Here is a 14,689-nt window from a genome sequence, read left to right as displayed (position 1 = left end):
TGAGGTGAGACAAACTAGGTGTATTGCCAAACATTCTGAGGTAGGGAGAGTCATTTTGAATGGCCTTCAAAGGCATTCTATTGATCAAATATGCAGCATACATAACACATTCACCCCAAAATCTGGCAGGCACTCTTGATTGAATGTAGAGAGCTCTAGCTGTCTCTAATAAGTGTTTATGCTTCATTTCAACCACCCCATTTTGCTGAGGTGTATGACTACAACTGGTTTGGGTTTGAATGCCATGTTTTAGATACAGTTGCTTTAGATCACCCTCACACAACTCCTTAGCATTATCTGATCTGACACATTTGATTGAAACACCAAATTGAGTATGCACCATAGCTAAGAAATCAGTCATCACATAAACTGTATCTTTCTTATTTCTTAACATGTGAATCCAGGTAAAACGACTAATATCATCAACTATTGTAAGAAATTTATTACAACCAGTAGTAGTTCTTACATAATGAGGCCCCCAAACATCAATGTGGACCAACTCAAAGGGTGATGTAGTTTTAACGGATTTTTCATGAAATACCCCTCATTTTTCACGAAATTCACCAAATGCCCCTCAACTTTCAGAAATTCACCAAATGCCCATCACCTTTAATATAATACCCAAACTACCCTTACTAATGACGCGCCGTTAGTCCGCCGTTAGTCTGCCGTTAGCCTACTTTTCTAATTCACCAAATGCCCTTACAATGTAACTTATTTCACCAAATACCCCTATTTTAAAATATAATTCACCAAATGCCCAAATGTAAAAATTACCTTTTTAAAGCCCAACAGCTAGTTTTTTGGGATTGAAAAATAGCCGTAGCTTATTGTTTTAGTATAAATAACCCTGTTCTGAGTGTTTATTTAGTCACCAAATTGTTTTGTTGTAGTTTCATCTCATTTTGTGTCATGAGTTATCATTCAAAATCATCATCCACACATAATGAGTCCACATATGTTAGAGTCCCAAATAAAATCTGTTATCGTGGGAGGAAATTTGTCATTCGTAGCTCCGATACAACACTCATTCCACAAAGGGTATACTACAAGTGTGATCCAAGCAACAATGGCGAATATGCTTAAATATGATGTTTTTGATCAATACTACATATTGTTTCAGTATATCTGTCACTATATGAAGTTATTTTTGAATGGTGAATATGATCATTATGATGTTTTTGAATGGTGAATATGCTTAATCTAGTTTGATAAATGATGTTTTTTTGTGTGTTGAATATGCTTAATCTGTTGCTGATATTTTTAGTACACTTTATTTCTGACACATCTGAAAATATTAGCAGCAGAAATGCTAGATTGATTACAATTTCATGAGGAAGCAGTTTAGTTCCCAAATATGGAGTAATTAACAAGAGAAATACGCAAAAAGGCAACACAAGTAAGCATCACGAGTAGCTGCTTCAATTTGTTGTAAAGACAACATAGTAGCACCCCAACTTCCTAGAGGTGCTGCAGGACCTTTAAGCACGTACAAAAACAATTCTTTACCCGGTGTAAATAGATTCGTCAAATATTGCAATCCAAATATTTTGAACTTTTCATTGGTCTGTTTTTTATCATGTTTAACAGTTACAACCAATTCACGCAAATCAAAAGCATTCCTGCATTGAATCCCATAATCTCTGTTCAACGCTTTAAGACAGTTGTTCATTTTAACAGCAACAAAGGTAAGCTATTGTCTTTGGAAGAACTAAGCCAGTGAACAAATAGGTTTATTAATCCGCAACAACTGGATAATCAAGCAATTGTCGAAGAAAAACAGCTTCACTATGGCAACTTTTTCAGCAATTTGGTGCTTGGTGTCATCTTGACAATAGTGTCTTTCGATGTCTAGTCCTATTATGGACATGTGGTTGTCGCTAGAGCTACGGATTTTTGACATCAACTTCCCCAAACTATGATTAAGCTCAGTTATGGTGTAAACTAATGTTGTATTCGCATCTAATAATAAAAGACTCTCACTTGTCTTTAAAAAATGGAGAGAGAGAACCCAACCCCAACCAAACCCCAACCCCAACCAATGGACAATTGTTAGCCGGAGAAATCACAGAAACGCCACCAATAAATTAGCACGGAGAACCTGCTTCATCAATTTCCTCCCCCATAACACCAGCCGACAAGGACTGTTCCTTCTTTTCGGCCGACATACACATGCCCAAAAACTAGCCGTTGGGCTTTAAAAATGTAATTTTTACATTTGGGCATTTGGTGAATTATATTTTAAAATAGGGGTATTTGGTGAAATAAGTTACATTGTAGGGGCATTTGGTGAATTAGAAAAGTAGGCTAACGGCGGACTAACGGCGTGTCATTAGTAAGGGTAGTTTGGGTATTATATTAAAGGTGAGGGGCATTTGGTGAATTTCTGAAAGATGAGGGGCATTTGGTGAATTTCGTGAAAATTAAGGGGTATTTCATGAAAAATCCGTAGTTTTAATGCTACGGGTGGGAAAGCTCTTTCTAACTTGCTTAGCTACAGGACAGACTTGACAAATTGTATCCTGTAATTGTATACATGAATTAACCAACAAACACAAAATAAAGAGGTAAGGAGAGAGGGGTTCCCCTTGACGAAGACCCGCTTGAGGGATGATCTTCCCAGTAGGCTCCCCATTTACTAAGAGCGAGTAGGACACACTAGAGACACAATTGCATTAGCCAACAAACCCAAGTGTCCGGAAAATGCATAGCACGCAGGAGCTTTTTCAAGAAAGTCCAACTCACTCAATCGTCTGCCTTATTGAGATCCACCTTGATTCCTTGAAAACCGCCTCCATTTTTTTCATCCTCTTCGACTTGTGAATAACATTCATCCTAAATGGTAAGGATACGAGTTTGGTCGTTGTTCTGTCCTAAATAACTCTCCAAGCCAGTCGCGGCTCAAACTCTTCTAACAGTATATTTGGAGGATATAAAATGCAATACTGCTTTCACACCTCCCTTGTATCTATTGTGAGTCTGACTTTTCACACTATTGTGACTTTGTGAGGCCTACTTAGCTTCAAGTTTGTGACAAATGAGATTATGTACTCACTTAGTGGTAGTTTGGTTGAATATAGGAGGAAATTTTTTCTAAGAAAGCTTTTCCCATGCATACACATTTCCTAAGTAGTGAGAAATAGTGTTGAACATGAGGAGTAGAACTTCCAATGAGAATAATGACTTGAATTTCCAAAGCTACCAACGAGTTGACAATTACCAAGCTATCGATTCTTGGCCTAAACGACTCAACAACACCATCGCTTAAACAAGGTTTCAAGGTTTCTTGCCATTAAGTCTTATGCATGACTTAAAATTCAGAAGATCTATAATTCGTGACAACAAAATTGAATTCAAACGAAAAGTACAATTATTGGTTACAAATGATGGAAGATACAGTTATCAGTTAAAATTGATAATAAGTTGAGGATGAAACAAAAAATGATGTGGGTAAACCATGTAAGGGGGAATAGAGGAGGAAGAGCATCCGCTTCTTCCCTGTTATTCTATTCGAACAATTTTGCGGTTCATGTATCTAAACCTACAGACCTCCTCAAAGAAGTCGTCCGTGCTGCTATGGCTACTCTTCATCTGAAGAATCTTTATTACCATCTTCTTTAGGTTTCTCGCATACTTCACAAATGACTCAAGAGTACTCATTTTCTGTTCTGCATTCAATGGTGATCTTACAGTAAGTACAACCTCTTCCAAACATGGAATTGAAAACTTCGAATCCACCTGCAACCAACAAAAGATAGGCGTCACCTCAAGTGAGAATCTGGAATACCCAAGACCAATTCCAATGCATATATACACACACTACTAACTTACTAAGGCTATGCTAAGTTCACTCACATTTTTCAAGCTATTTTTTTGACAAAGTGCAGCAAACATGGCTCCATGGATATCGAACTTTTGGAGCTTCGGATGGGCATTAAAGAACTCTACAAAATCTATCTCAGGGAAGGGCAGAAGGTTTTCAAAGTCCCCAGTAAATTCAACCTTCATGAAAAGATGCTTTACTTCAGAAGCCCATTGAAGCATTTTGCTTATGGCATCCCAACACCATTGAACTCCCCTCAAAGATAAGGTTTCGAGTGCCACAAGCTTACTAAAATCAACCAAGTAAACTTTTCCTGTCAACAAAACATAACATTTTTCAAACAGTTAGCTTCACAGAAATTGGAAACCCTCTAATGCAAATAGCCAAATACTCAAATAGGGACATGATTTCATGACAGAAATTTACCTCCACTGTTGGAAATTGAAAGATTCCTAAGGCATTGAGTTTCCCTAACCCTCATGCAACCACACCCTTGAATTTCAAGGGTTATTAGTTTCGGACAAGAAATGGAGAGGGAAGTGTTTCCGGCACCATAGAAGTCCAACTTACACTCCTGTAACTCTTTCGAATTGATCGAAACAGACTGGATCCCTTCACACCCAAGGAGCAACAATCGGTTCAAATTTGGACACAATTGAAGTGCATCTACCAATGTATGATCTTTCATTCTTGCCCCAACAATTTCAAGATTCCGAAGATTATGGAATGTCTCCCACTTGGGGGTTTGAGTCATTAACACACCCCACAACCTTAAAGACTCTAGATTGTTTGCAATACCTATACAATCCAGTTTACTCATTGGATTCTCCGAGCTAGTTTGATGCTCGGAGAGGCTGTCCATTCTGAGCTCAAGATGTCTAAGATACTTATGAGATACAGCAAGCCACGCTGCGAGTCCTGAACTTGAGAAAGGACAGTATACAACAAGCTCCTCTAATCGTACTACCATCATTATAGTTTTCAAAATGATTTCATCTGGACTGGTATTACTACACTCTCTGATCAAGGAAGTGTCGAAAATGTTTCGAGGAAAGTACAGGCGTTGAATAAATGGCATCGACTCTTTCCATCTCTTTGAGACCGAAATACAAGATGTCACATCTTTGGCATTGTTTAGGTGAGACAATATGAATTGTACAATGGCATCGGGTAAAGACTCCATTTGTTTCGTTCTGTGGGAAAATTTAACAAACAGTTAGTTGGCGAGATTGAATCGGAACAAATTAAATTCAAAAGTCCCCTAAATTTACAAACAATCAAAGATGCAACAAAGATAAATAATCAAATGGGCAGATTTAGAATCTTCTAAAACACCAATGAAATTCAAAATCCAGATATATCTGAGCCAGAATCAAGATTATTTGGTGTGAAATCTGACATTTCAAAGCTCAATTACATAAAATCGGGATTAATTTCGTTAATTAACCAAGACCTAGGAAATCCCTACCGGATATACAAACATTTGACAGCTCAATTGCATAAAATCAATAAGTAAAAAACCCCAATTCAATAACACATAGATTTCTCATTTTCAATTCAACCACTCAAAATTGTAATCCACATTCAAAGGCAAGTGAATAAAAACCCAGAAAAACAAACAAGGAAGCTGCTACAATTATATAGTACACAATCAATAAAAATCCAGAAAAAATAGAGGGAAAAGGAGCTTACATAAGTAAGAATTGGATGTGGGTTCTTCACCAAATTGAGTGAGAGAAAGAGCTAGAAGAGAGAGAAATAAGGGTTTCTGTAAATTATGAAGGAGAGAGAAATGGGGGAAATTGGGAAGAAGGTATAAGAAAGGAGGGAGCGCGCGGGTATAATAGAAAGAGGAGAGGGAGAGTGATAAAAAATTTCAAATTTCAAACGTTTTGGTGTTTTTATTTTTTTATTTAATTTTATTATTGTGATTTTGTTTTAACAGTATTATTATAGTGACTGACACAGTCTTGGAGTGTGAGTTTCGGAGGAAATTTATAAAAATAATTCAAGATGAAATTTTTTTTCCAACGGCGGGTGGTAATGTGCGGATTCGGCGTTTTGGGTTTGAATTTTTTTGAAATTTCGATCCGTTGTGGAAAAACGAACACATTTCAAAAGGGAGGTTGGAGCCTCCAACTATCATGGGCAGGGTAATTGGGTTGAGTTTAGCCCAACCTCATTTAGTCCTTTTTACTTTTTTTAGTTACCATGTGTTTCATAGTTGCAAATTTGCAATACTTAGGGCGTGTTTTCAAAAGAAAAAAAAAAGTAACTTCAAATATTAGGATAGATTGATTTTACCATCTAAAAAATACAAATTTATTTTTTTACCACCTATTAATTTTAAATTTTTATTTTACCATCTAAATAAAAACTTGAATTTTACTTTCACTTAATGGATTCCATCCAAATAGCCCACGTCTTCATTTATCCTTCTTTTCCAAGATTTTTTCTTATTTTTAATATGTGATGTGGCCTAAAAGAACGCTACCTGACTGTACCATGAAAGTCCAGAAAGAAGGCCCAAAGGCCCATCAGCAGGCACACCTCACATTGTCTCATAAACCCGCATGCACACGCAGGGCCAAGACCCATCAGTAGGTCATGAGACCCACTTGCTCAGGAGGAGCCCATTCCGCTATTTTCCAAAAAAGCCCAAACGCTTAATAGGCCCACCAGGTCTAAATCAAGTCCCCGAAACTTAGCAGGACACGTGTCCTGATCTTGCAAAACATCCAATCATGCAGGGCCAGTTCCCAAGAAACCCTAGCACTATAAATAGTGCAGATCCCTAGGTGAAAGGGCAATTAATTCATTCCCACCAATCTAAAATTATCTTTGCTCTGCCTTCTCTCTACAAATTACTTCTCTCTCTAGCTTATACTTACTTAAGCATCGGAGGGAATATTCCTACGGGAATATTCTTGTTTTGCAGGTTGCTAGAGGTTCGTGTCAGCTCATACTTGATACCTCCGAGGAACGCGTGACACGTCATCACCGTAAAAGATCCCACAACATTTGGCGTCGTCTGTGGGGAGGTATAGTATCATGGCCGAACCGCACTCTAACAGAGAGTATACTGGTGAGGAAGAAGAGAGACGTGAAGGAAATAATGCCCTTGGTCCAAAGTATGCATTCAATGTTAAGTCTAATAAATGCGGTTCAGTATTAATTAACAAGGTAATAATTCAGTGAGATCAAGTGAGCTGAATGCCTGACTAGAGGCCGCTTCAGTTCAAGTGGAATTAATGATATTAATCCACAGCTTCTCTTGACTGAACCCGTAGGGTCACACAAATAGTACGTAAACGGATCAAGTATTTAATGGCATTAAATACTCTATCTATGGATATTCGGAATCGACGGATCTTGGTTTCAGTGGGAGCTGAGATCGTCACAGGCAAGAAATGAATACTCCGGAAACGATGATATTACCGGAAACGAAAATATGGATCGTATCGGAAATGTAAATATTATCCAAGTCGTAGATGTTGCCGGAAACGGAAACATGGTACGTATCGGAAAATATTATCGGAAATGGAAATATTGCCGGAATCGGAAATATTGCCGGAAACGGAAATATTCTCAGAATCGGAAATATTATCGGAATCGGAAAATAATTCCGGAAACGGAAATATTAAATATTTGTTCGAAACGGAAATTAATTCCGGAATCGGAAATATTAAATATTGTTCGTATCGGAAATAAATTCCGGAATCGGGAATTTAATCGGAAGCGCGTCGTACGAATTAGCATCGGACGAGACTTGCTAGACGAAGGCCCAGCACGAAGCCAGGCCTACGCTCAGCAAGCCCAAGCGCCCAAAAACACGCTGCCAAGCCACGCCCGGTCCAGCGCAAGGCCAGGCCCAACAATGGACATGGCGCGCGCGCGGGGCTGCGACGAGTGGGCTGGCGCTGTGCGTGGGCCGCAAGGCCTGCGTGCGGTGCTAGCGTATCACTCGAAGTGTGTTACTCGAATCCTAAGGCTACCGAGATTTGTCATATGATTAAATCTAATCCTAAAAGATTTAGTTTATTTAATTAGAGTCCTAGTAGGATTATAATTAAATAAATTAGTATCCTAATAGGATTCCAAATCCTTTTCCATAACTCTATAAATAGGTGCCTAGGGTCACATATTTACATAGAGAGATTCAAGTATTCAAAGTGATTTTTGAGAGCAAAAATTCAGTCATACAATTGCCTATAAAGTGCCGAAAATTCTAAGTACCTTAAGGGCGATCCTAGTTGGTCAAGCTTAAGGCGGATCCGGACGTGCTGTGGACTATCTACGGAGGGACGACACTTGGAGTCCTAAAGACTTGTTCTTGTTCGGTTCGGGCGCAGCTAGGGAAGGCACGCAACAAAGAGTATGCATCTAAACTATGCTAAATGATTATGTGTAAATAATATGCTTTCCTGGCTTTATGGTTTTTTCCGCATGATTTATGAATTGTCATATGTATCATAACCTAACAGTGGTATCACGAGCCTCTTATTATTTTCATAATCTTTGAACATGGTTAAATATTACAAATTTGCAAGAATTAAAAGGGGTGATTAATTTTCGTAATTGTTAATTAATTGCAAATTGCGTTTATTTAATTATACGTACGCAGATTTTCGGCAGTTTCTTCGTTACTCAACCAAATCGAGTGATTTTTGTGTCAATTCCGTATGTAAAAGGCATTCTAAAATTTTTCGGCCGAACCCAGAATTCTCAACTTCGAAGCCTAACTATGACTTTTCGAAGGTTTTAGTTTTTCGAATGCAAAATTTCGTAAATTTAAGATGTTAAATTAAATATTTGCGATTCTTGTTGATAAATCTTCAATTTTTGATTGACCTACTGTATATGTTTAACAAGTTTGAATGCCTAGCCTTGTTAATTATGCAATCTAATTTGTAATTATGATTAATTTGTTGAATATTGGAATAATTTAGAATTAATTTGATTTTCATAATTAGTTATAATTTAATTAGATACCTTTGATTAAAAACCACCATAAAAATTGTAAATTTATGTTAAATTTTAAATTTTTATGACCTAGACTTGAATCCATGTTAATCGGAAATCAATTGAATAATAAATTTTCGATTTTTTCGCCCTAAAATTATGAAATTAATATTATTTATTTAATTTGTCATTAATTTTGAATATAAATTTTAAAATTTTATGCGATTTGCTCATATAACTTGCACGCACAAAGCAATGGACGCTACGTGTAACCCTTAAGGGGTGTTGTATAGTGCGGGCATGTGACGACGAGCAAGGGAGCTCGTCGCCCATGCGGTACGAATGCAATGAGCAAGGCCATGGTGCACGAAGCACAAGGCAGCAGCCCTGCCTTGTGTCGTGGGCTGTGTGCAATGGGCGAATGGGCGAGGGCGAGAGCAAGGCACGAGCAGTCGCGTGTGGGCAGCAAGCGAGCTGCGCCACAGCGCGCACTGCCTCGCGCAAGCGTGCGGAGCCTCGCGCGCAGCGAGCGTAAGCTCGCGTGCCACGAGTGCTGCGCCAAGCATCGATCGCTCGCGCGCAGCGAGCGCTATTGTGCGTGCGACGAGCGTTGCGCCCAGCGATGGCGTGCGAGTGCTTGTTGTGCGTGCGACGAGCGCTGCGCCCAGCGATGGCGTGCGAGTGCTTGTTGTGCGTGCGACGAGCGCTGCGCCCAGCGATGGGCTGCGGCAGCATGCTCGTGCGTCTAGCGCTGGCGCGCGCAGCGAGCACCAGCTCGCGTGATGCCTTGCGATGGTGAGCAGCAGCAATGCGAGGCAGCGCATGGGCTGCGCGCACATGGCCAGCGATGGCTGTGTGCGTGTGGCCCATGGGCTGCGATGCGTGGGGTTGTTGCGTTGCGATTAGATCGTTTTGAAATTTTTAATTTGAAATTTTCAGTTTACGTAATTTTAATTAATTTTAAAATTGATAATTTAAATTATTTTCTTGGATTTTAATTTTGAATATTGTAATTATAATAAATTTTATTTATTCTAATTATTTTACTAAAATTAAAATCATGAATTAATTTAAATACGACTGAAATTAAATTAAACTTTTGGATTCAATTATAAATTTATATGAGCTTTAAATTTTAATTAAATTTGTATGTTTCCGGTTAGACTAGAAATACATTTTTATGTTTAAAATTAGTAAAGCATATGAATTTATTGGTTTAAGTGGGAGCCCCTTTTAGTCATAAACTCTTGATTAGGTCTACAAATCCTTAAGGTTAAAACAACTTGATTAGAATTAATAAGGACTGAATAATTTGTAGATTATTGGTGCCCTTGATTAATTGCTGCAAATGTTTATGTGATGCATAATGTGTTTTACTAACCAGCTATGTGGGCCATTCATGATAATGAATGGGTGAATGGTATATATTGTATATGTACTGTTTTGCAGGTTATGAAGTGACTAGTATGGCCCAAATAGGATAGAAAATATGGTCTGCGTACCATTAATTTGAATGTAATTGGTCTAAAGTACCAAAGTTGTTTTTCAATTCAAATATGGTCTGCGTACCATCAAATAATTGTAATTAGTTTTATTTATAGCTTATCCTATTTGAAGAAAATGGTGCCTCCCACGGAGATTTTCAAGACGGACTTTGAAGTTAAATCTTCAAGATGAAGTCGGGCCATACTAGATCACATTTATCTTATGCATGTTTTAAGTTATTTATTGCTTTTAAATATGTCTTAAAATGCATGAGATCAAAAGCTTGATTATGTTGCATGATTAAGGATTTTAGTTCACTTAAAATCTAACCAACATAGTAAGAGCCTTAAGTTCCAAACTTAAAAATTGAGTTAAAAGGTGCCATGCCAAAATATACACTTGCTTGGATATCCTTTACATCAATCTAGTAATAGTTTTCGCTCAGCGAGGTGTTACTTATTGGTCCTAAAGGGGCAAGGTACACAAATAATTGTGAGTACATGTTAGTTTTGGTGAAACTCAACGATATAAGTAAGGAGTCCTTTTATGTCGTGGCAAAATTGATAGGTTTACCTAATAAGTTCTTAGACGTACCTATCAACCAAGAATAGTTTCTAGACTATTAGCTAAAGGCTTTTGCTTACCTAAGATGTTTTAGGATTAAGTCGACAAACTGTGCTTAGTTCTTCAATGATTTTAGGATCTTGGAATCATTTTATTCACACCTGCCGGAACAAATAACTTGAATAAAATGCTTAATGAACATTGAATTATGCATGTATGCTAGAATTTAAGTTTATTAAGAGAAAGTGTGAATGATTATTTATTTGTTTATTCTTTTCAATTGTAGTTTTAAATATGGCAAACAACAATTCATTCAACATTCGATCAATTCTTGAAAAGGAGAAGTTGAACGGGAAAAACTTCCTTGACTAGCAAAGGAACTTGCAAATAGTTCTTATGCAGGAAGGAAAGGAGTATGTCCTAGAAGAGGCGATGCCCGAAGCCACAGGCGACGGGGTCACTCAGGCAGCCCTCAATCGTTGGATTGATGCCAACATGGATGTGAAATGTCTAATGCTCGCCACCATGAGTGCAGATCTGCAGAAAACGTTCATCAACTCAGATGCTTTCACAATCATCAGTGAGTTGTAGAACATGTTCCAAGATCTGGCTCGAGTCGAAAGATTCGAGACTCATAGGCAAATTCTTGAGACCAAGCTTAAGAAAGGCGAGCCCGTAAGTCCACATGTTCTCAAAATGATTAGACTCATTGAGAATATGAGTCGGATGGATCAACAATTTTCTCAGGAAATGGCTATAGACACCATCCTCCATTCTCTTCATAGTGGGTATGATCAGTTCAAACTGAACTACAGTATGAATAGTCTGGACAAAACGCTCACTGAGCTTCACGGTATGCTGAAGACCGCTGAAAAGACGCTCAAAAGTGATAAGCAGGATGTGCTTATGGTGCGTGGGGGCAAGTTCAAGAAATCTGGAAAGAAGAGGAATGCTAAGAAAGGTGGCAACAAGGCCAGCCCAACTAAGCAAACTGGCGCCAAATATGTAAAGAGGAAGGTCAGTCAACCCACTTCTGAATCCGAATGCTTCTACTGCAAGAAGAAGGGGCATTGGAAGAGAGATTGCTTGAAGCTAAAGGAAGATCAGAAGAACGGAACAGTCGTTCCATCTTCAGGTATTTTCGTTATAGACTGTATACTTGCTAATTCAACTTCTTGGGTATTAGATACAGGTTGTGGCTCACACTTATGTTCCAATCCACAGGGAATAAGAAGAAGTAGAAAGTTAAGCAAGGGAGAAGTCGACCTACGAGTGGGAAATGGAGCACGGATTGCTGCATTGGCTGTAGGAACATATTATTTGTCGTTGCCCTCCGGGCTAGTTTTGGAACTGGAAGAGTGTTTCCATGTTCCAAGTCTTACTAAAAACATCATTTCAGTTTCTTGCTTAGATGCTAAGGGATTTTCCGTTTTAATAAAAGACAATAGTTGTTCGTTTTATTTTAAGGAGATGTTTTATGGATCTGCTAGATTAGTCAATGGACTTTATTTATTAGATCACGACAAACAAGTATATAACATAAATACCAAAAAGGCAAAAAAGGATGATTCAGATCTCACCTATCTGTGGCATTGTCGATTAGGCCATATAAACTTGAAACGCTTAGAAAGACTTCAAAAGGAAGGAATTCTAGAACCATTTGACTTAGAGGATTATGGTAAATGCGAATCATGTTTACTTGGCAAAATGACAAAGCAACCTTTCTCTAAAGTTGGAGAAAGAGCAAATGAACTATTGGGTTTAATCCATACAGATGTATGTGGACCAATGAGTACAAATGCTAGAGGTGGTTTCAGCTACTTTATCACTTTCACTGATGACTTCAGTAGATATGGTTATGTCTACCTAATGAAGCATAAGTCTGAATCCTTTGACAAATTCAAGGAATTTCAGAGTGAAGTAGAGAATCAATTAGGCAAGAAGATTAAGGCACTGCGGTCTGATAGAGGCGGTGAATATCTCTGCTATGAATTTGATGACCATCTGAAAGAATGTGGAATTCTATCAGAATTGACTCCTCCTGGAACACCACAATGGAACGGTGTGTCGGAACGGAGGAACAGAACCTTGCTAGACATGGTCAGGTCAATGATGGGTCAGGCCAAACTTCCATTAGAATTTTGGGGACATGCACTAAATACAGCTGCACTCACTATAAATAGAGCTCCGTCTAAAGCTGTCGAAAAGACTCCATATGAATTATGGTTTGGAAAGCCTCCAAATGTGTCTTTTCTTAAGATTTGGGGATGTGAAGTATACGTCAAACGATTAATTTCAGACAAACTTCATCCAAAATCTGACAAATGTATCCTTGTGGGCTATCCAAAGGAAACAAAGGGGTATTACTTCTACAATACATCTGAGAACAAGGTGTTTGTTGCTCGAGATGGTGTCTTTTTGGAGAAAGATCACATTTCCAAAATGACAAGTGGGAGAAAAGTAGACCTCGAAGAAATTCGAGTCGAACAACAAACTCTAGAGAATGCTCAAGATGACATTCAGGATGAAACTCAGAGACCTTTAGAAGAATCTGGTGAGAATCATGGTCAATCTAGAAATGTTACCCCGCGTAGATCGCAAAGATATAGATCTCAACCGGAAAGATACTTAGGTATTTTGACGAACGAGAGCTACGACGTTCTATTACTTGAAAGTGATGAACCTGCGACTTACAAACAAGCTATGACGAGCCCTAGCTCCAAGCAATGGCAAGAAGCCATGCAATCTGAATTAGACTCCATGTCTGTAAACCAAGTATGGGATTTGGTCGATTTGCCAGATGGCTACCAAGCCATTGGAAGCAAATGGGTTTTCAAACTGAAAAAGGACAAGGATGGGAAACTTGAAGTTTTCAAAGCTAGATTGGTTGCAAAAGGTTACAGGCAAGTCCACGGTGTGGATTACGATGAAACCTTTTCACCAGTTGCAATGCTAAAGTCTATTCGGATAATGTTAGCGATCGCTGCATATTACGATTACGAAATATGGCAGATGGATGTCAAAACTGCTTTCTTAAACGACGTTTTAACAGAAACTGTGTTTATGACACAGCCTGAAGGTTTTGAGGATCCAAAGAATGCTAAAAAGGTATGCAAGCTAAAGAAGTCAATCTACGGATTGAAGCAGGCATCCAGGAGCTGGAATATACATTTTGATGAAGCAGTCAGTGACTTTGGTTTCATCAAAAACGCAGACGAATCTTGTGTATACAAGAAGGTCAGTGGGAGCAAAATTGCTTTCCTAGTATTATATGTCGACGACATATTACTTATCGGAAATGACATTACTATGTTGAACTCTGTCAAGATTTGGCTTGGGAAATGTTTTTCGATGAAAGATCTAGGAGAAGCACAGTACATATTGGGCATCAAGATTTACATAGATAGATCTAAAAGGATGATTGGACTTAGTCAAAGCACTTATATCAATAAGGTGCTTGATAGGTTCAAGATGGCGGACTCCAAGCGAGGCTACCTACCCATGTCTTATGGAATAACTCTAAGCAAGACTCAGTGCCCAAAAACACTTGATGAGCGTAGACGAATGAATGGGATTCCATATGCATCATTGATTGGTTCAATAATGTATGCTATGATATGTACACGCCCGGATGTTGCGTACGCACTCAGTGCTACGAGCAGATACCAGTCAGACCCAGGAGAGGCGCATTGGACTGCTGCCAAGAATATTCTGAAGTACCTGAAAAGGCACAAAGATGACTTCCTGGTCTATGGTGGTGATGATGAATTAATTGTTAAAGGCTATACGGACGCAAGTTTCCAAACCGACAAAGATGATTTCAGATCACAGTCTGGGTTTGTCTTCTGCCTCAAT

The 14,689-nt window shown here is 38.6% G+C and overlaps 1 protein-coding gene across 1 annotated transcript; it reads right to left on the bottom strand.

The window, feature by feature from the left end:
- Window positions 1-3,329: 3,329 nt before the first annotated feature.
- Window positions 3,330-5,753, bottom strand: LOC110804111 (F-box protein At1g10780). The gene is made up of 4 exons (XM_022009677.2): window positions 5,516-5,753; window positions 4,250-5,016; window positions 3,856-4,136; window positions 3,330-3,738 (listed from the first exon to the last, which is right to left on the bottom strand). The coding sequence occupies exons 2-4, from the start codon at window positions 5,004-5,006 to the stop codon at window positions 3,502-3,504; spliced, it is 1,275 nt and encodes a 424-aa protein (XP_021865369.1). The 5' UTR covers window positions 5,007-5,016; window positions 5,516-5,753; the 3' UTR covers window positions 3,330-3,501.
- Window positions 5,754-14,689: the final 8,936 nt, after the last annotated feature.

Source organism: Spinacia oleracea, chromosome 3 (assembly GCF_020520425.1).
Source record: "Spinacia oleracea cultivar Varoflay chromosome 3, BTI_SOV_V1, whole genome shotgun sequence".
Lineage (NCBI taxonomy): Eukaryota > Viridiplantae > Streptophyta > Magnoliopsida > Caryophyllales > Amaranthaceae > Spinacia > Spinacia oleracea.
Note: the sequence above shows the minus strand (reverse complement) of the source record. Positions and strands in the feature narration are given on the sequence as shown.

Coding starts and splice junctions, on each gene's coding strand:
- LOC110804111 (XM_022009677.2), bottom strand. CDS start 5,006: ATGGAGTCTTTACCCGATGCCATTGTACAATTCATATTGTCTCACCTA. Junction 4,137..4,249: donor TTCAATTTCCAACAGTGGAG/GTAAATTTCTGT, acceptor TTTTGTTGACAG/GAAAAGTTTACTTGGTTGAT. Junction 3,739..3,855: donor AAAAAAATAGCTTGAAAAAT/GTGAGTGAACTT, acceptor TGTTGGTTGCAG/GTGGATTCGAAGTTTTCAAT.